This window comes from Lipophrys pholis (assembly GCF_963383615.2).
Source record: "Lipophrys pholis genome assembly, chromosome: 1".
In the NCBI taxonomy this organism is placed as follows: domain Eukaryota; kingdom Metazoa; phylum Chordata; class Actinopteri; order Blenniiformes; family Blenniidae; genus Lipophrys; species Lipophrys pholis.
The window spans coordinates 10,439,021-10,462,079 of record NC_137635.1 but is presented as its reverse complement, the minus strand read 5'-3'; the positions used below and the strand labels follow the sequence as shown (position 1 = coordinate 10,462,079).

General features: G+C 44.7%; 1 protein-coding gene across 1 annotated transcript in view; it reads right to left on the bottom strand.

Moving 5' to 3' along the window:
- myo1d (myosin 1D) overlaps positions 1-23,059 on the bottom strand; it is a 108,819-nt gene that overhangs the window by 46,853 nt on the left and 38,907 nt on the right. Inside the window, exons 12-16 of the mRNA XM_080478546.1 lie at positions 13,661-13,731; positions 13,153-13,227; positions 12,498-12,630; positions 12,058-12,224; positions 8,674-8,881 (exon numbers count right to left, since the gene is read on the bottom strand). Of these exons, the coding sequence (XP_080334672.1) occupies positions 8,674-8,881; positions 12,058-12,224; positions 12,498-12,630; positions 13,153-13,227; positions 13,661-13,731 (654 nt within the window). The remainder of the gene's footprint in view (positions 1-8,673; positions 8,882-12,057; positions 12,225-12,497; positions 12,631-13,152; positions 13,228-13,660; positions 13,732-23,059) is intronic.

Below are 23,059 nucleotides of genomic sequence, written 5' to 3'. Positions count from 1 at the left end.
TTTACAGATGTATTTACAGTCAATAATCCAACCAAAACTTTTTTTAACTATTTAATCCACTAATATTCATTTGATATAATTACATGCGAATCACGCGCTGAAATTGGCCAGACACAACAATTCACTTACTAACATGTTTGACTATTGACATGGTCACTAGATTATTATGGGGAAAGCGATGAAAGACATTCATGCCATATTAATGTAGATTTTTCTTGCTACCAAATGATTTTCTCTAAGTTGAGCCTGTATTGACAATATTATCACCAAATTCATGAAGTAAATAACTACAACTGAATAATTGCAATTCTTTTTTTGGATGCTCCCATTTATTCCTATATGAACTGTAAATTAATTTAATTGTATTGCCATAAACCATGAAAGAATGGAAAAAGAAAGAAATCTGCTTGTTTAATTTGAACCATTATAGATAGGATCAGGCTGAATCTGAATGAGAGAGGGTTTTATTTCCATGCACACATGCACAGTATTTGCAGCAGCTCCTTCTGCACACTGTAATTTGGAGATCATGTGTCGGGAGTGAATGAATGCAGCTCAGTCGGTGCCAACGTAAACATGCAGCCGGAGGCTGGAGTGTAACTGCTGCTGCCGCCCGAAGGCGCCGAGGACCCGAGCAGCCAGGATGACGACGGGGGCGCACAGCGGACTGCCCGGGCTCCCTCGGCTCGCCAACCGGCTGCAACATTTGTTTCTCGTTTGTTGTTGTTTTTACAGCCAGTCTGTTGCCTTCATACATTCACTGATAGCTGGGTTGTTATTTGTACTTGTTAACTCCTGTTTGCATCATTTTCAACATTGACACAAACTATTCCCAAAAAAAACAGTACAAATCGTCATTAAAAGGTTTCCTGTGGGGGATTCCAGAAAGCACAGCTTGTAGTGATGACAGAAATACGATAATATCAGGCAACAGAAGAAAGGACTGCGATTATTCTCAGTAACAAGATGTGATCTTCCCGCTGCTTTAGTTTCTCCTCCTAATGTGATATCAAACACCCACAAACACTCAGTGCCGTCCCATATGTGCTCAGAACATACACTAAGTAACAGAGAGGCGAGGCCAAATGAGAGTTTCGCTGAAAGCCGAGTTAAGATGTTTCCTGCCTTATACCCACATGGTGCGCGGGGCGTGTGCCAAATCAACAACTGTGTTTATCGGAGCCGAGGATCTCTAATTACACTGCAAACAAGTCGGGCGGAAGTGACAAACAAAGCAGAGGACAACAAAGGAAATAAAAAGAAAATGCCACCGAGCTACAAAGTATTCAATCAGAACAAATGATACATATTAAATGTCCACATTCTCATTTAAGTAGAGATAAAGGCACAAACCCAATGGTTATTATTGTATTACTTAATATTCCTACATATTTTGTGTATATATATATGATTAAAACAACGTAAGCAACCCAAAATCTCAAATCATCGTTTCATTTGTCCTTTGTAAATCTAAAATGACTTGCAAATTTGCAGAAGCCATATTTGTAGTGCTTTTGTCTCGAGCCTCTCATTTGAACATTTAACCGTCGTGACTAACTCAATAACCTTAACTCAGGCCCGGCTTACATGACGTTTCCATGTGAAAATGAAAAACTTTTGTTGTGGGTCCATTTACAAGACAACAGTACTCGGAGTCACAATGCTCCGTCTCCATGGTAACGGCGGAAAACGTAAATATTGTAAGCGGCTGATCCTGCGCTTGAGTACTACGGCCAGAGTAAATCATTCTGCGCGTGCCATGATTCATTACTAACAATGATTGTTGCGTGTGTTCTTCACTCTTTATTAAACAGTGCGTCTTGATTAAAGGGAACATTTACTGCAACGTCATCTGCATACATGGAGGCAGATTATATTTCTTCCATTCAGATACAAAGCGGACCAAAATGATGAAGAAATACAGATTAATGGAGCTTCAAAGTTTAAAGCGTACTGTGGTTTTATTACAGAAAAATGGCACCTGCTAGTGGCCCAACATGAAAACTACATTTTTTAAATTTTGCAGGGTAAACGTGAAACTTTTCTAAAAAGAAAAAAGAAAAACGATGCATTTTCATTTGAAATGTCATGTAAACAGAGTGTAATATGTAACGTTGCCCATGAAAACATAATATAATATGCACGATATTGCTGCACTATGTTAGTTAAAAATACAATCACGATATAACTTGCGATAAACAAAAACTTTAGCAGATGATAATGACGTCTTGGTGCTTTGGAGTTCCTAACGTCAGTGTTCTTTCTCTTTTTGGACCCAGATTTAACCATTTCCTTCTTTTAAATGACATGCATCTATCAATGAATGTAATGTAGAAATGATGAAGTGAAATACGATCTGAGGTCGGCACAATTTAAAGCATCTTATTGGTCAAACATGCATCAATAGAAACATACAAAAAAAAAGGTACATAGTGCTCTACATTCTTGGCTCCCCACAAATGGTGTGGACCCAACAGGTGCTTTGCACTTGCAGTTTTTTCGCCCCACGAGGAGAGAAGACCACACCCACACACACACACCAAGACCAGTAACCGTCCGGCTGCTGATGAAGACGACACTCAGGGGACCGCTGATAAATCAGGCCAATAACAAGGCCCCTGACGGTCTGCCCCCTCACTCTCCTGGCCAATAAAGCCATCTGATCATCCTTTTAGAGACTCTGCCATCACCACGCTTCAGGGGAACGAGATTTACGAGCTCATCAGAGCCAGATTGGGGATCTTTGGTTGCAACAAAGCTGGACAGAATGCTGCAGGTTTTGTTCAAGGGGCTGAACGTCGGGTAGAAGCATTCACAAATCACAGGTGCCAGGGCAACTGGTGAGAGCGGGCCGGTTTCTGTTGAGAGTGATACAGACAAGGGTCCATTCCAGGTGAATCTTTAATCTCAGCATTGTGGTCTGCAGCTCCGGTTAATGAAATCCTGGCAATTTAAAGGACTCATACCAGAAACAGACAAGTCTTCACCTTCATGTCACACAGAAAGGAAACAAGAAGCATCACTTTTGAGTTTTCGTTTCAGAAACACTGAAAATGATGTAGTCGGTATGGCAGGCCACGAGAGGGTGCTGTTGGTTGTTTTTGTAATGAAAACACACACACATGCAGCGGAGAACAATCCACTCTAAACATGAACAATGGTAGTACACAGACATTCTAGTGGACAGACAACCAAGTTGGATTGTTGTTACGGTGAATGTCAACTACCAAGTCCAAGAGAATATGGACTGAGAGTCATGACAGTCTGGAGGAAACATTGTTCATATTGTCCATCTACTGAGCATGTGCACAACTACTAGATACCGTCAACTTGGGACGGAGCCCGAGCTTTGGGACTTTGTGACTCCGAGCACCGTTGTCATGTAAACAGACACCCAAAACACTATGAAAGTTTTTTTACAGTAAATCTATATATCTATATATATCTATATATACCTAAATCCTCACACGCAGGGGGCAGAGAGTGTCTGTTGGCACTGTGGAGTTGTGGAAATGCTCCACTGCGACCTGAGCTCCGGTCCTCTAGGGACATCGAGCTGCTTTTCCAGTGACATGCTCGATACACGCGGTGGTCCGCCGCGCCCGGGAGGAGGGGGTTGCGAGGCAGAATCTAAAGTGTGTGACACAATTTAGTGGGAGCTGCAACGTGCAGCGACCGCAGGCTGTCAGAGGGAGACATCAGACCGAGCTCAGGTCAGCAGTCATTATCATAAATCAATACGGCGCTCGGGTGAGCGGCGCACTCCGCCAGCGTGACATCAACACACACCGGCGCCTCCTTCAGTCCGTCCAGCCTCACTCCCAGCGTCCGGTCAGCTTACATTTCTACCTCCGGGCTGGTGCACTCTAATGATGTGAAACAAATGTGTTCAGACCGATTCTGAACATTACAGTTGGACTGAAAGCGACGGCACGGAGGAGGAATTGAATGGCTCTGGACGCGCCGTCCATCAATTATATGGGACAGAATGGATTGGATGTTTATTGCCAATGGTCAGCAGTCTAAAATAATAGATACATTGGAAGGACAGTAAAATCAAGGCATCGATTCAGCCAATGGAACAACGAGCTAAAGAAAGAAAAAGAGAATTGGCGGATTAAGTTGTTGGTGGTTTGAGGTGTCGTCTGCTTTGAGGTCGTCAACGTTAGATTTGCACATGCGGAAGAAGACCAGAATAAGACACTTCAGACGACACCTGGCAAACTGTGCATTGCTTTTATTTCAATCGAGGGATATTTCAAGGACTTGGCACTTCCTTGAAAATCGGTTACAGGATGAATGTCAGCTTCAAGGTGAGGGGAAAGAGACGGTTTGTAAATAAAACTTTGTTTCAGACGAGAAACACAAATGATTCAAAGCGAAAGTCACGAAAAGACAAAAGGAGACGATAGAAATGTTGGATTCCTCATCAAAGCAGAGACGTCTGGCTGCTACAAAAGAGCCGAGAGCTCCTGCTTTGATCCGAACACTCAGTGGAGTTTAGTGCTGATGTGACGGCTCACGAGGAGAACGAAACACGGTGCAGGTTCAGAGCAGCATCCGAGGATTAGAGATCATGTTTCTGTTCAAGTCCAGCAGGAGACAGATCAGTTCTGGGCAGTTAGGCAGAGAGGAGGAGGAGGAAGAGGAGGAAGAGGAGAAATTTCCCTAAAACTGAAATTCATGTCTTCACCTTCATGCAGCCTTGACCTGTCGGTGTCCTTGAGTGCAGAAAAAGGCGCATTCAAGAAAACCGTATTATTAATATTGTCATTATTATAAGTCAAACACCAGGAAACAACAGTAAATAATAGAAGACGTCTCTTTGGTGGTTTTCATTCAGGCCTCAACCCCCCCCCCCCCCCCCCCCCCCACCCCCCCCCACCACCACCACCACCACCACCACCACCACCACCACCACCACCACACGGCCTTCCCGTGAACGACGACTACCTGAGACAACACTCGCCACATCTGATGAACCCAGCGCCAAACGCTCGCTATGTAAAGCTTTGGAAAGCAATTAAAGCCGCCGCTCTGAATCCGCGGGGGAAGTTTCTTCCTCTTGTCATCGTCGCCGCTCTGACAAGCAGCGACAGCCACTGTGATGTGCATGGCTGAGCCTGAATCTATGAAATATTCATTCAAACACAGAGAGAAGGGAGGTGGGGGGAGGACATGTATAATTTATAACATCTGTATTTATGTTGTGTCGGGAGCCTTTTTCTGGCCATTCTTCCAGTCGCCACGATGGGACCGCTGGAGAGGTTCAGTATCGTCAATGTAGAGCGGAACAAAGGGAGAAGTGGGGCAATCATCGGGCTGCATGCAAGAAATATCAAACTGGGTGGATGGAGAGAGGAGAGGAGAGGAGAGGAGAGGAGAGGAGAGGAGACATGAAGTGAAGGACTGAGGATTAGATGAAGCTGTGGAGAATCCCACCCCCGTCTCCTGCTACTCCCCCCTCCTCAAAGGAGGATACATTATGGTAATTTAAAGGGATGAAAAACAGGAACCCCCCCACCCCCCCGGTTTGGATGTGCTAAGGCACGTTGAGGGGGAGGTTGTGGGGGTCGACCACTCAACCGGTCTTTAGCAAATGTGCAGATTGACAGCTTGTGTTTCTCATTACTGCAAAGGGGCAAATTAAGTGGTATTATTATAAATCCACACGGCAAACGGAGGGACAAGGAGTGTGTGTGTGTGTGTGTGTGTGTGTGTGTGTGTGTGTGTGTGTGTGTGTGTGTGTGTGTGTGTGTGTGTGTGTGTGTGTGAGCCTCCGCCGTGTGCCGACAGTCCTGGCACGGCGGCCCGGCTGGCATAAGGCGGGACGGCGTGCCAGCGGCTGATAAGGGGATTGCTTGGCGCGGGGCATCAGACCCGGGCTGTGATGTTTGTTCACAGCGTGACGGAGACGGGAGTCGACTTCTGCTCTCGCACCAGTGTGATTTGGTGTGAGTGTCGGAGGCGTGGGGCCAATAACGGCTCGCAGAGCGCCTCGTCCCCACACCTCAGCCACACTGTGATGTTTGCTCTGCTGGAAAAACTGCATTGTGTCTGCTATCAAAGTTAGAAACACGATTAGGAACCCCCCCCCCCAGGGAGAAGTGGAAGACAAACCCGACTGAGGGTCTGTGGGAAGATCCTGCAGAAGGTCATTCGGATCGATATCGAGGTCAAACAATCAATCCACAACTCAAGTCAATTTGGCTCTTGTAAGGCTTTGATGTGGTGAAGATAGACCCTGAGAAACGTACACGTGATGGAGGAATCCGCCTGCATCAATCTGACATAATGACAGGTCGGAGAAACAGCAATCACCTTGCCAGCGCACTTTCTACATGCACGCACACACAGACACACACACAGTGATCCCGTTGACATGTGACGCCGAAGCGCCTCACTTCTACAGCCGAGTCTCTCAGTCTATCAAAGGGAAGAAAGTTTCTGCGCGCCCAGCCGACTGGTGTCAGCGGATGAAACAGAAATCACAACAAGACTGTGGATGTTCGCCTGAAGGAGGTGTCATGGAACCGCCGAGGCGCGACGGCTTCAGCAGCCTTAGCGTTCACACACTCACAGCGATCAATGTTCACAGCAGATCAGTCAGAAGATCTGCAGCCGAAGGTAAAATTTATGTATTTGTTACAGAACGACGACGTACAGATAAAACACAACGACGACATTTAGAGTCACCAATCAGCCTGGAAAAGCATGTTTTTGGACTTTGAGAAAACCCACACTTGTATGAGAACAGCCAAGTACTGGCCGGATTTAAACCCACAATATTTTCACTATAAGGTGTGAGTACAAGTCACGACTACTCATGTCATCCTGGATAGTGTAAAACCCTGCGCGTGGTTTAAAGAGGTTGAGTACAAGATGTCTCCCACCGTATATTTGTCAAGCAGTAGTGAAAGTGACAGGAGTTTGAAAACAAAGGAGAGTCGCTTTTATGTGTCGAATAAAACGTTTCCTGTGAGACGTCTCATTAAAGGATGTCAAACACATGTTCAGGGGCCACATCCCCACTGGAATAACAGTACCATAATAACCTCTAAAGTTGAAGTTTTTCTTGACTCCAATCTCAACATAGTGCAGAGCCTTCGTTCATGTATGGAGTATAAATGAGGCTTAATAGGATCAAATAAGTACTGTTATCAGTACTCAGCGTCGGAAAGTAGCTAAAGAGGTGTACTCTTCCTCATCCTTTAATAAAGTGGTAATCTGGATAATAGGGCAGAACATTCAAATAACAACCAAAGTTGTTATTTTCATCCTGACCTGAAAATCACCGGATTAATAAACATACTTTTTCAACAGGTTAATTCTTGCTTCTCGCTCAACGTATCAAACTCAAACTCCCTCAGTGTGAGCCGGTCACGGTGGGATCTCGGGTGACTCACAAGCTGAATTCCAGCCTTCACCTCAGTTATTTCTAATTTAAGACGGTGTAATGTGTGAATGAAATCTGTTCTGTGGCGCAGCGAGGCAGCGCTCTTTCTGCTCGGCCTATTTAAAGAGAGAAATGATCATAACGGCACGACAGAACTGAGCTGAGTGAAGGAGAAATAAATAGGTCAGGTGGAGATAAGTGGTGGAAGAGAATGTACGAACGTTGGGTCATCTCCTTTAGGCCACACGCTGAAGTCTCTTCAAGCAGGACAACCGGATGAAAATCGCTCCCGGTAAGTATCTGTGGCGACTGTATGCGGGCTCACATACAGCTTTCTATTCCTGACATGTTTCTGCAATCAGTCAGCTAAATTCAGCACTGAAATATCACACCGATTGTTAGAATCTACGTTTGCTAAAGTGTCATACAGCCTCCAGCCACTAGTTGGAGCTCCAGAGCATGTAGATGTAATACACAGTGTGAGTTCACTTATAACATAAAAGAAAGCAGCATGTCGGCTGTGCCAGACACTTTATCAACGTAACACCCAGCAAGGATTTACATTTGATGAAAACAACAATCATCAGAAACTCAGAGAGCGAAAGACGACAAGACGAGAGAGCAAACCTCTTTCAGAGATCCAGAGAAAAAAGCGAACAATACAAGATGATGGCAGTTCCACAAATAGCCCAGCGCTTGTATAACCGAGTAGAGACGGAGCGTTTCTCGTCTCAGAGGTTATTCATATGCAGGAGGAGGCTGGATGTCAATGTGAGCACAGCCCGAGTCTCCAAAGCAAGAAAAGAAGAACTTCACCATCCAGAGAAAAATCCAAAATGACTGGAAACCAGTTCTTCTACAACGGAAGATGTTTGCGGCGCTGAAATCTTTTCTCATCCCTGAATACTCTCAAAGCAGTTCAGCTTGGTTAGAGGGTGAATATAAACCGAAAATAATACTTCAACATGAGGTTGTTTTATGTGATGAACTGCTTTAAGGCTAACATCCAGATTTTTGAGCATTTTCCTCCACTAACATCCAGATTATAGAGCATCTTCCTCCATCATCACCTAGATTATAAAGCATCTTCCTCCACTAACATCCAGATAATAGAGCATCTTCCTCCACCATCACCTAGATTATAGAGCATCTTCCTCCACTAACATCCAGATGATAGAGCATCTTCCTCCATCATCACCTAGATTATAGAGCATCTTCCTCCACTAACGTTCAGATTATAGAGCATCTTCCTGCAGTGTAGATTATCGCCGACTCACCTTCTGGAGGAAGAGGACGATCCTCTGGACCATCTCTGCTCGCTGCTCCTCCAGGCTGAAGAGCGTTCGCGGCGTGCGGATGAAGACCTTGGTCTTGCCGTAGGCGGCGTCGTGGTCGAACTCGCAACCCTGCAGGAGCCGCTTCACTGCGTCCTTGTCCGACGGCAGGTCGTGGTTCGGCCACGTGAACTTGGAGATCATTTTGTATCTGGAGGAAACAGGAAGTGATCGTATGAGAAGGAGAGAAACGCCTGAATGAATGATCATTTATTCTGAAGAATTAAAAAAAAAAAAAAAAACACGGCACCAATCTAACGATCCATGACACTAAAGTATTCAATTCCATTTTATACAATTTACATTTCTGCAAAATACTTTGAGAGAAACACATTTCTATGAAAACAGATAATAAGAACAACAGTAAGCCTGAAATGTGTTTGCACAGAAACCTCTAATCTGCTGTGAAAGCCTGAACTCTCCGAGGTTATTCCAGGACAGCTGTGATGCTCTGCAGAAACAGAGACCGGCTCTTTGAGCAGAGAAGGACGCCTGTGACTCGACAGCTGAGCGACCGGAAACACACTGACGTAGACGAACGGAGCGGGATGACTTAGCGCTTTACGCAAAAGACTCGTTAACTGATCCAACAAGGCCAGTGGGTGAACGTGACAGATGGGGAATGAGAGTAACGTGTGTGTGTGTGTGTGTGTGTGTGTGTGTGTGTGTGTGTGTGTGTGTGTGTGTGTGTGTGTGTGTGTGTGTGTGTGTGTGTGTGTGTGTGTGTGTGTGTGTGTGTGTGTGTGTGTGTGTGTGTGTTTCGGTTTGATTCCATCTAAAAGAAACCAGTGTGATGGATGATATTTTAAACAACAGTGTCATTTTGAAAATCAGTGTGTTCAGGCTTCAGGTCTCATCTCTGACACAATGATGCTGAGGATTAGTTAGTTTGAGGATTAGTGAAGCTTCCAGGGTTTTCTGGACGTTCAACACTTGTTCTCAACATCCCTTCATTCAGTTAGAGCTCCATGCGTTATATAATGTTACTGGTTTCAGTCAACCCACGGGCGGGTTGCCAGGTTGGGGTAAAGAGTCAGGAAATGTTTCATGAGAAAACAAAATGGATCCCTGTGCCTGTGCCTGTGTGTGTGCGGGTGTGTGTGTGTGTGTGTGTGTGTGTGTGTGTGTGTGTGTGTGTGTGTGTGTGTGTGTGTGTGTGTGTGTGTGTGTGTGTGTGTGTGTGTGGTCAACCTAATCAGGTTCCTTCCGTAGTATATGTGACTGTACACGGAGAGTATATTTGAGCCTTTAATGTTTTTTAAAGTTCCCTCAGGGTACAATAAAACTACCAACGACCTTTAACCTTTTGTCCTCTTCCTGTTTATGCCAACATGGAGCTCATGGAACCAAAAACAATACACTCAGTTCTGTCCTGCTCTTGTTGCGGTCGGGAACTCATTTCATTTACAAGATTTTACATGGAAGTCAATGTCAGAGGGTTGGTTGTTCATACTTTGTTATTTTGTGCTTGAAAAATAACAAAACACGCTAAAAACAAAATGTATTTACATATATGAAAGTAGGGGTTTGAATGGCCCCTTTTCAGATTAAAATACATCGATGTATGTTCATATTAAGACTATATGTGTTGTATATAACATCACACATGTAAAGAAATAGATTTATATGTGAGTATCATCAACAGTAAGTGCACATATTGTTTTCTATTACACATGTGTGTGAATACATTTGTACACAGAAAACAAACTTTTGGAAATTTTGGAAGATACCAACACATTTTATGAAAATATAATTTCATTTAGATTTTGTATACATTATTGTGGGATTATTGTTATCTACTATTAAAATGACATAAAGGGAAAACCGTTGGAACTCTTTTCCTGTAAGTGTGAAAGCTGTAAAATAATCAAACAATAAAAACTACTGTCATTCATTAATCAAAGTAATTGATCTGCAGTCCAGCTAACTTTTAGTTTAATTCACCATTTAACCAGATTACTGCAACTAAACAGAAAATCTAAATAACATAATTGATGACATAAACATTATTCATGATGAGAAAATGTTTTGTACTGTTGCGTTCCGGGGCTGCGATCAGAAAAAAACATCTCATTGCTGCACATTTGTAAACAAATTATGTGTAATTGGGACGTGAGCAGATTTGTGAAGTCAGGTGTGTGCATGAATAAAAGATGAGATATTAACGCAGGTCACCGAGAGCTGCCGCACATTACAGCAGGCTCGTTTCCAGCACATTAAGACGCTTTCTTATCAACATCTCTCACACGCAATTATAATCAAATCAGAGGTTTGCGGGACGACTCCTCATCAGAGTGAAGGACGCTGGTGACGGAGGGCGAGTGTGTTGGAGCTGCTGGAGACGGAGCTGATTAGTGCCGAGATTACAGTGGATGAAGCTGAGTAGGTTACACAATGGATATCTACAGCTCATAGTTCAGGCTGTGTGTGTGTGTGTGTGTGCGTGCGTGCGTGCGTGCGTGCATGTGTGTGTGAGATCACAGCTGTAGTTGTTTAATGTCTCAGACGCCACGAAGGGTCAGTCAGCATGACTCCGACCCGCGGCTGAATTTAACCTCCGATTTCTGCACCAACCTGCAGCCGAACACACCTCTGAAGTGACGCACAACATTCATCGAACTCCACACGTCAATGCATCAAATTATCAGTTATTATTGTGCTAATTTCTCCCGATGGGCCGGCCTTAATCTAATCCAATCTGCTGAAGGCCAATTCGCTCACCCAGAGAAAAACTCTGACTGCTGCAATTAGATCAGAGCCACTTTATCTTTAATTAAATGCTCTGATTGGTTTTAAACAACAGCAGAATAACTGCGGCACTCAGAAAATGAGGTTCATCTGGAATGCGACGACATAAGTTTGACATTTCTTCTTGCTGGATTGACTTCAAAATATGACTTCTGCTGCATAAAGCTTTGAGTGTCTCGGGCCTGAACGCATCTCGGATCATCTTTTTATCTTTTCTAACCTTTCTTGCCTCGTGTGCAGTAGAAATAAACTGACCTTGTTTGTCTTCCAGTCTCACTGGTGCAAAATTGATGACCGACACAGAATAAAACGTGCAAACGTTGTGCTCAACTTTGAGATTGTTTCAGCTTTCAAAGTATTTCCGGAAAAACTTCATACTTCTTAATTACGTCCAGTGACTAAACCTGACAATACTTTATTGTGGGATCATAATCCTACTTATAGTTACAATAAATTCACTGTACTTTTTTGGGGGGAATAACACATTGTTACGTAACGGCACTCCAAACTGTGACGCTTTTTTTTTTGAATGCTCGTCATAAAAAAACGTGAAAAAAAACCAGCTGCCGGGTCTCGTACCTCTGGAGGAAGCGAGGGTACGTCTGTCTGTAGGCGAAGCCGGCTCGACGCACCCGGACGTTCTCCAGCAGGCCGAGGTACTCCACCTGGTGGCGGCAGCGCTCCTGTTCCAGCAGCAGTGGGGACTTCACCTCGTTGGGCTTGATGCAGCGCACGTAGTAGGGTTCCTGTAGGGGGCGTGAGCGAGCAGGAGGAGGCAAAGCGAGTCCACATGAGGCGTTGACATGTTACCACACAGGGAGCAGTGAGCAGTGATATTGATCCTAAACAGTGAATAACGATGATCAGTGAGCTTCTTTCACCTGAAGCTGCTTTAATAAACCATCCGGTCATTTAGGACGACTTCCAGTCGGAAAACTTCGTTTTTCTTTCACAGTCACTGCATAAATGATGTTTTTACTCCCCGTGATGGACAGAAATCACTGCGGTGGCCTGCTCACCTTGCTGGCCAGGTTTTCCACCAGCGAGATCATGGAGTTTTTGAAGAGCGTGGCGGTGGTCAGCGGCCGCTTGGTGACCTCGGTGATGCTCAGTTTGCCCTCGGGCCACATCGCCTTCAGCACAGTGTTGGAGCTGGACACGGGGAAGACGATCTTAGACACGTGTGGATTACAGTTCATCAAAATGTATAATTTATTTGTAAACTCTACAATATGATTTGGTACATTATGGATATAAACAGTCCCACAGCTCAAAATCCCAGAAAAACTTGGTGTTACGTTTATATTCATTGTAAGTAGTTTCTCTAGCTGGAAGACATGTCTATTTACTTTTCTAATCTAACTGGATAACATATTTATTGATCTTGCAATAATTTGGGGTTTTGAATATTTATCTCGCCTCGGGTGTTTCACTACTTATGACGGTGTTTACTCAGTTTATGGGTTTCATTATTGGAATATAGAATTATATATCTGAATGTGTATTTGTGTGTGTGTGTGCATGCAATGGTGTGTGTTTGTGTGTGTATAGTTTTACTTGAGTGTATCTTTGCATGCATGCGTGTTTCTATATGTGCATGCTCATTTTTGTGTGTGTGTGTGTGACTGTGTGTGTGTGTGTGTGTGTGTGTGTGTGTGTGTGTGTGTGTGTCACCTGTTGTACAGCAGCCTCTTGAAATCCTGGAACAGCGTGTCTTTGTTCTTGTCGATGAATCCCACCACTGAGTACCTGTGGAAGCAGACCGACATGAATTCGTTGGTTCACACGGTCCCGTCGACTTTCCGCCGTCCAACAAACGTCAGAAAAACACTGGCGTTGACATGGAAAAACTGTCTTTTCACTTTGTGACGTAATGAACAATCAACTGTGTGAGAGTTGAAGGCATTTAGCTCCATTATGTCATGTTATATTTATCCATCATATTAGAAATGAAGTTTAAGCTTATTCTGCACCTATATGCAAATACTGAAAGTACTGTGGTAAAGATAAGAGGAAAATGAAGGTCAAATCTATCCTCTTATTAAAAATCTAACCCTCTATCGGCTCCAGAAGTGGCTCAAATGTACACAAGTGGGGTTTCACTTCTGAAGTGTGAGGATCTAAAACTCTCTCAATGTGTAAACCGGGGGCGACTCATCAGTAAAAGCTCCGAGATACGTACACCACATCTCCCGCGTAGTGCCTGATGCGAAAGTCTCTGTCAAAATCCAAGCTCTTGTCAGTCGGTGAGAGCTGCAGAGAGAAAGAGAGGCAGAGCGGTGAGAGAGCGATAACGCTGGGAAGCGCTTCAGAGCCGCGGCATTAACAGAAAAAAAAGCCTCCAGGCAAATAAAAAGCCGGTCGCCACTTATCCAAAAAGTAGCGTTACATCACTGTTTACTTGACGCTGCTGTACAGCCAACGACAAGTCATGTCAACTGCTGAGCTGAGAGAGCTTCAAGTCTCTGAGACGAAGCACAGAAACCAGAGAAGAAGCTTTTATTTACTCTAACCCGACCCGTCTCTACCAGTGACCGGCATTTCAGGTGATTCTAATGGTGGTGCAGCAGGTGAAGTGTGTCCTGAGTTGGGATATGCATTGATTTTTACGAGTCCGATTCCACTTTCGATTCTGCTTAGCGATTCGGCTCTTTATCGATTCTCATCTGGAAATGAAACCTGCAGCGTTAACAGCAGAGGACGTGCTCACGTTGTCGTCGCTGCTGGGTTGAGATTCACACCGGCGCCGATGGAAAACACAACATCCATTCAAAGTTATCGCTGCCGTGAGCAAATGTCTCAGCGTGTTGGTCGTATTTCCTCTCACGCTATCCTGCTGTCGTCCTTTCTCCTGAAATGGAACCAAACTTTCAAGCATCTCTGCTGGTTGGTCGCCATGTTTCCTGCTGGACGTTTCCTGCTGAATGACGTCGTCACACACGTCGCGTTGCTTGAGGAAGCGACGCGACGTGACGACGTCATTCACACGCACTGGAATCGGAAAGCGAATCGTTTGCAAAATTGGGAAACGATTCAAGGGAATTCAAACACTGGGAACCGGTTCTCAACAAGAACCGCTTTTTGATTCCCACCACTAGTCCAGAGGCTCACAGTGCTGGACGTGTGTGTTTCAGTGTGTGGAGTGTGTTTCAGTGTGGAGTGTGTTTCAGTGTGTGGAGTGTGTGTTTCAGTGTGGAGTGTGTTTCAGTGTGTGGAGTGTGTGTTTCAGTGTGGAGTGTGTTTCAGTGTGGAGTGTGTGTTTCAGTGTGGAGTGTGTGTTTCAGTGTGTGGAGTGTGTTTCAGTGTGGAGTGTGTGTTTCAGTGTGGAGAGTGTGTTTCAGTGTGGAGTGTGTGTTTCAGTGTGGAGAGTGTGTTTCAGTGTGGAGTGTGTGTTTCAGTGTGCGGAGTGTGTTTCAGTGTGGAGAGTGTTTCAGTGTGGAGTGTGTTTTTCTGTGTGTGGTGTGCTTCACAGTGTGTGTTTCAGTGTGTGGAGTGTGTTTCAGTGTGGAGTGTGTGTTTCAGTGTGTGCTCCTGCCCTTTGATTTCTCCACCAGCGTTACAGTTTGAATAAATTGTGCATCATGACAAAGTACTCTGGGTACATTCTTAAACAAACCGTGCCGACCTCCTAATAATCCCTTTATCGCTGCTCCGTACACGACCAGGCATGAAGGTTGAAGCCGGCTCTCAGAACGGAGCAGCGCAGTTCCAGCGAGTCACTGCGGTAGTAAAGCCGCCCGAGTGGAAAACACTACGACTGTCAGCTCTGATGAAGTCTCGGAGTGAAACGCGGGAGAGGAGGGAGAAGAGGGAGAGGGAAGGTGAGGGATGAGGGTGAAGAAGAGGAGCTGCAGAGACGAGGGGACGGGAGACGAGTGTGACGTGATGGGAGGAGACGGCGTGAAAAAAGAAAAGTGTGATCCTGTATGTAGGCCAGAGAGCGAGAGAGAGAGAGAGAGAGGAAACATGAATGAAACGCAGCTCACTGTGAAAACGATAAGACTCCTTGTTTCAGTACAAAGCAGCTTATGGAGTGTGTGTGTGTGTGTGTGTGTGTGTGTGTGTGTGTGTGTGTGTGTGTGTGTGTGTGTGTGTGTGTGTGTGTGTGTGTGTGTGTGTGTGTGTGTGTGTGTGTGTGTGTGTGTGTGTGTGTGTGTGTGTGTGTGGCCTCGTCTGAGAAACTTGTGTGTGATTCCCTTAAAAAAAACAAAAAAACAACCAGCATTGTGCTGAGATCAGAGGCAGACAGAAGTGGAGGCAGACGTGCTGCTCTCGTCACCGTCCCGAGGAGAGAGGAGTGATTTGCATTCGAGAGCAGGAGATTAAAGTCATGGATCATGAGGAGGGAAGAAATAAAAACCCCAGGACTGAACAGAGACACACACGGAGGCGGAGAAGTGCTGAGCTCGGCACAAACAGGCATCACAGACGTCCTGTGGACTCCGATCAAGACCTCTGAATTCAACATAGAGACATTTAAACCTTCTGTCGTCGTGACCGGAGCAGCAGAGATAAACGGGCAGGTGGTTGGTTTGGTAGATTTTCAGCTCGTTGAATAAACAGACAGCAGCTCGACATGCGGCTGCAAACCTCTCAGTCTCCACTTTAAGAAGACTTTAACAAACAAGCAACATGGCCGCCGCCCGGTGAGGCCCTTTAACGCTGCAAAGACCAAGGAGAACCGGGGTAGGAACAAATGAAGCATACGACTTTAATGACGATGTAGAGTTAAGATGGATGGATGGAGCAAGTACACTGTTTATTAAGATCTCCTCGAAATGTCCCACTTTTCCAGAGGAACCCAGTTTGTATACAGAGAACACAGAGGAACATTTCTACCTTTTGCCATTTCATTACATCATCAGTTGTTTCACTAACTTCCTGCAGCAAACAAGCTGGGTTTTTGGGGGGGGGGTTTTCTAAACCAATTCGTTTCTAAAACTATATTTTCATGACTGCAATGAGACTGCAACTAGTTGAAGAGAAATCTGCTTTAAATCAACAAAACAAGAAACAATAAAAGTGCCTCAGACTTTGAAACGACCTCAGTCTGGAGTTTACACCTTCTCCCTGTGCATGTGGAGGCGTTCTCCAGCTTCCTAATGAAGTCCAAAGACAAAGATTTAGGTTGAATTCTGGCTTTAAGCCGACCTCTCTCTGTGTTTGTGTGTCTCTTCTGCTGTTCACCCGTCCAGAGGTGACGATTGATGGACGGTTTCCCAGTTCGGTAGCTCAACCTTCGCCTGGCCTGTTTCCTCGGAGCTGATTTTAAAATCTACCAGTCCGTCACTCGCTCTGCTCAGAGGATAGAAAGAAAGAGAAGCCCTGCAGCCAGATATGAGGGCTTAAAAAAACACCCTCAGAAACCGGAGGAACGGAGGCTCCAGGAGAAGACTAAAAGCACTGATCTCATGATGTGACACTCAGCCGTCACACGAGGAGGCGACAGAGGAATCCCCACATAGTTTTTACCCTGTGGTGCACCAAGACTCTGCGACACAGGCAGCAAATTGAACCGTGACAGCAATGCTGGCTTTTACTTCCATGCTATTTCCCTCCAGCCGAGCCACCATTACTCTGAGATGAGTCATCGGAGGGCTCGGTGCACACGCACGCACACACACACACACACACACACACACACACACACACACACACACACACACACACACACACACACACACACACACACACACACACACACACACACACACACACACACACACACACACACACACACACACACACACACACACACACACACACACACACACACACACACACACACACACACACACACACACACACACACACACACACACTGGAAGAAGCGATGGTCCCAGATGAGAGGAAATACAGCAAACACAATGAGAAAGCTCCCAGACGCAGAGGGATATACATCAGAGAGCTGAATCAATCAGCCAGTCTTGATTTAGGTCCAGAGCTCCGAACAAGAACAGGGAAACGGAACAAATTCCACTTTTTAAGAGTGAAAAGAAGAAAAAAAAAAGCAACAATCAGTGTGAACGCACACCAGCACACACTAACCCGGAGCAGACAGACAAACAGATGCTGCTTCAGACCGACAGCCTGCATCTGCTGGAAGCCACACCGGCCTTCATACATCCCAATCAGTCACACTCCACCTAACACACACACACACACACACACACACACACACACACACACACACACACACACACACACACACACACACACACACACACACACACACACACCACCTCCTCCGTGTTTGGGATCGGGCCGAACGCTCAGAGTGCGAGTCGTGGAGGTGGTGCAGCGTGTTGTGAGGAAAACACAAGAGACGTCCACACTGATACTCCACATTCACAACACATTGTTATCAGGCCTCGTTATACAACACAGTTTTACGGTCTACGGTAGCGCAGTGGACTGCTCTGTTGCCTCACGGCAAGAAGGTTCCTGGTTCAAACCTACCCAATCACACCACATGTTGAGAACGTCCCCAATAATTTCGGTTCAATTCTGGGACGACTTCCTGTCGACACAGCGCACCAGTGGTTCGCACAGTTCTCTCACCATAAGAAGACCCGAGTCCGAGTCTGATTCCAGGTTGAGCCCATCTCCATGTGCTTGGATTCAGATTTCACTCCAGCTTTCTTCATAACTAATAAACATGTTTTCAAGGTAAATTGTTGAATTTAAATTGGTCGCAAGTGTGATTGTGTGTTTCAGAGTGATGATGTTTCTCAGTTTTAATAAATACATTGGAGGATAAAAAAAGGCAGAGGAGAAGAAACGGGAGGTAAATCACGGAGAAGAGCGGAGGTGAGGTGAGGTGAGGTGAGGTGAGGTGAGGTGAGGTGAGGTGAGGTGAGAAGCCGGCAGTGGAAAACAACAGGAAGAGAGCAGTGAGTCTCTCAGGTCGTCGCTCTGCTTGCTCTTGTGGATTTGATTTGATTTGTTTGGTTCCTCTTTGTTAAAAGCACATAGAAGTGACTGTGTTGTATTTGGTGCTATATAAATAAAGTTGAATTGAATTAAAAGAGTGTTGGCAGGCGACGACGAGAAACTTCCATGTTTTCAGCTCCACATTTTATCATTCTTTAATCACAGCGGCGTCTGTTGGAGGCAGTTTTGGAAGAAGCAGATCTGAAACAGTTCCTCTGACTCACTGCGACGACACATTAAAGATCTGCAGACCGAGTGATCGCCTCGTATATTTAGATCTCAGTGATGACAAACATCAGGACGGGGGAGCGTCTTTTAGCACATGTGGGCACTGGATGGTCCGTGAGCCGGCTGCAGTTGATTGGACCAGCGGATGAGAAATCAGAAATCAAAAAATGAAACACGTCTGCATGATGCGGGTAATAAAAATACTGCATATTAATTTGGATTTACGGAGGTCATGACTCGACTGGAAAAAATTACAATTTAAAGGGGACATATCATGCTAAATCCACTTTTTTAGCACTTAAATGCATGTTGTTGTATATTTAGAGTGTTTAGAAGTACAGAAAAGTTCAAAGTAGTCTCTTCAGGTGCTCCGTTGATATCTTTATATTCTGTTTTGGTCATATTTTGCGATCCGTTTCGATTTTTCTATTCTCTAATAGGTTTTTTGAACTATTACGTCACAGAATTCCCGGCGGAACTGCCAAATTAGGACATCGACACTTCGAGCAATCCGCCATTTTTGTTTCTCGCTGCGATTTTGTAGTCCAACCTAAGGGTGCCGAAGTTACGAGAGGATAAGTCGAAATGTTCGGTTGTTGGATGTAGTAACCCACAAGCTTCGTTACACCGTCTCCCAGCATCAGAACCTTTTCGAAGTGCCTGGTTGAGTTTTATTTTTCACAGAAATGTACCCACATCTGTGGGTAAGGTCATTTTTGTGTGCGCGAAGCACTTTAAGGACGACTGCTTCAACAACCTCCGCCAGTATAAAGAAGGATTTGCCAAAAGACTTGGTCTGATTGAGCGGTCAGTTCCTTCTATCTATGGAGACGACGAACAGAGCACTTCGGTAAGCTGTATATAACGCTAAAAAGTGTGATGATAAGACGTCCCTGTCATTGTTTTGTTAGCATTAGCAGTTGCACCGTCTTCATATGTTAGCGCTGTGTGCTCGTTTTAGATTATAATGTAACTTCTGTGTTAAATAGTCGTTGTAATACAGGCAGTATTGTAGTAGTGGGCATGGATGGAGAAGTTAGTGTAAATATAGTAACACACCATTGCGTTACATCCATATGAAGACGTTGTTCTTCAGGTGCATCATCGTCATTTTCATCTCGCTCCGCCGGGTCCGACTCTGGCTCCAACATGTATGGCTGGATGGACAAATCTTCCGTTGTTGACATTTTGTAAATAATGTGTGAATATAAAGTTTCTGCGCCGCTAGATAATTGTATCTGTTCTATCAAACTACAAAGATGGCCGAACAGGGTGGCGTTGAACCGAGTGTCACCTCTGCAACCTGGAGAGGAGGCGGGGTATGAAGTGTCTCATTTGCATTTGAAGAGACCGCCCCAAAACGAGTTGCTCTCAGAAGCACATCAGAAAAGGGGTAGAAAAGGGGCCCGTGGAGCTCTAATAATGAGGAATTCAGACCCAAGCATTGCAGTTCCGCTTTATATAGACCACAACTGTATGATTTATATGTAAAAAGGAAGGATTTAAAAGCATGATATGTCTCCTTTAAATCATATTACCAGTGAATACATAAAAGAATCCGACCAATGCAAAGAGGAAAGAGTCAAAATGTCAGACAATAGGAGATACACTTATCCTGAGCAGGAAAACCTAAGTCACAGTTCTTATTAGTTGTCTCAGTAATTTCTCACCACTTATTTAAAGACATTAAACAATAAATTTACACTTTGAAACCTGCTTTAACTCTTTATCGAACAGGTGACCATGCTTGGTAACCTCATAATTTTGTTTCACATTTTTGTCTGAACTAACCATCAAAAACAATAAATGAATACGTGATTGGAAGGTTTTGCTGTAAATTGAGTAATCTGTAGCTCAGGCAGAGTTTTGTAAGTTTATGAAAATGATGACAAGCTCTCATAATCACATGAACACAATGTTTGCCTTTTTGCTTCAGCTAAGTGTTTTAAAATATGAAGAAATAATCTGAATACTATAACAAAATATTTAAATATATGGACTGTGATACAGAAATAAATCATGTTTTTGTCAAAAAAAACAACATTTTACTTTGTTCAAAACCCATCCCTATCCATCTATCCATCTATCTATCTATCTATTAATATATATACGCAGTTACATTTTGTTGCTCCAAATTCAGTGCTTTTGATGAGATTTTACTCGGGACACAGAAAGTTATTACATACTAAAGGACTCAAATAGCAGTTCTACAAATTATAAAAATACAGAATAATAATTTAAAAAAAGTAATTATACTTCAATAAAACCCAAGGCCTGGGCATTTCGAGCACTTCTGCCATCTATCCATCCATCCGTCCATCCATTCATCCATCCGTTAATCCATCCATTCATCCATCCTGCTGAGATTGAGCTTCAGTGAAGGCTGGAGATCGTCTCTACAAACTGACACCCTGACCAACATGCTGAAGCAGAACTGACAGTTTCTCTGGCCGGCGTTAAGTTTTCTCTGCTCCAGTTGACAGTCTGAACCTGGTGAACTGCCGCCAGCTCCTCGCCCTCCGGCACCTCCTCCGATCTCCCTCCGCCCGCCACCTGTGCCCCGATCTGCGAGGCCTGGAGCCAGACCCCCCGAGGAGCAGCAGCTGACCGTCTCCCAACTTGTCAGGAACTCACAGTGGGCGCCGCGGACGAGGAGGAGAAGGATTTTATGGTTTCATGCTCACTGCACCGAGTGGCAGCTGTCCGTGTATTAAACACAAAGCGTGGACACGTACGAGTACAACCATGGGAGCGTCCAATGAACAGTTTATCTCCGAGATGTCCTCCTCCACGTGTCCTCGCTGACCTCCATGCAGATAAAGATGGAGTAGCTCAGTGATTAGCATCGCCCACACATGGCCCTGGAAAGCTTTGCCACTTATCACAGCTTCCTGCATGCGTTCATACATGTGGCGGCGGGCAGACGCTACGCACATCCTGTCGGCGCCTGCACACGCCGCGTGCTGCCATTGTTGTGAAAGGTCAGCGGAGAGAAGAAACAACAGCTGACGCTCATGAGACAAACTGAAATAAAGGACCTTCAGAGGAAAGTATTCCGGAAGAGACGCAATGCGCTGCAGGTAGAAGCAGGAAAAGGAGGATTTAAGAATGAGTGCATTAAGGCTGCTAAAAGAACCTGATTGGAATTCAGATTTATTCATATTTAATGCAAAATTAAAAAGCAAATGAAGTGGCCACCTCCCTAAACTTATGCAAAGGATGCAATATTGAATAAAGAGTGAAATAAGGCTGCCAGATGAGCACCGACAAATGTTGAATGCAACAAGACCCTCAATATGTTTTAACAGAGAAAGTCACCAAAATGATTACGTTGGTGAAGTAGACACAGCTTGTAATTCCACTTTGGGCCACAAGGTGGTACAGCGAGTCAGAGTAAGATCGAAAATCAAATATTACTGAACCAGCAAACTTCCGATCACATTCCTAAACTGAGCCCTCAACTGGTTAAACACTGTTGATCCACAGCCGAGGTCTGACGTTATGTTATGTGATGAACAAATGACGAGCCTCCTGACTCGGCTCTTCCCTCCGACTGTCTGTCTGCTGTCGAGCTTCCCAAATCGCCGCGGCTCCGATTGAAAGCGTCAATCTTTAAATCTGCAGCAGCTGACTCTCTATCCACTCGGGAGCCGTCACAACAATCCGTGAACACTTCCGACAGAGGCGATACGCAGCAGCATCAGTTAAAGAAACGCAGTTTTCACTTTTCTTCCACTTTGATTAATTTTTAATTTTTTTGGTTTCCTCTGGCTCCCTGGGGGAATGTGCTGCTGTTTGGAAGCTAAAAGCTGCTCGGGTTCAGCGGCTTGTTGGTTTTCTGTGATGGGAAGGAAACATGCAGCATGAAGGAGCCGCATGACGTCCATGGGAAACTGAGAAATCCTGTCCCAACCAGATTTAAATAGGAAACCTTAATATTGGAGAACTTGAGATCAAATAAGAACATGAACTGAAGAATTGAGGCGCAGTAACTGACTGTTGTAGAAACTAAACAAGTGTTTTTCATATCAGAGTGGGTTTTCTGCATTTTATTTTCCTCTTTCAAACTTTCTTCCTCTCTTGACATATCACTACTGAGCCACATGCGCAGACTGCACATTTTATTGTTTTTCAAACAGCGGCAATAAAGACTTATTGTGATCCAGGATGAGTTAAATCATGTCCTACACAGAGGTGAATCACGTGTGGAAACACATTCAGGTCAATATGCAAAACATTAGGTGAACATGTGACGTGAGTCACAGGAAATGCAAACACTTCAGTGATATTTTCTTAATTTGTGAGTTTGTGACTTGTGTCGTCAGCAGATTTGTTGTAATGTTTAAGTAATGAGGTGAAATCTGATGCGTTATTAACACGACGTCGTCCAGCAGGACTCGGCCTGATGTCGACATGCGGA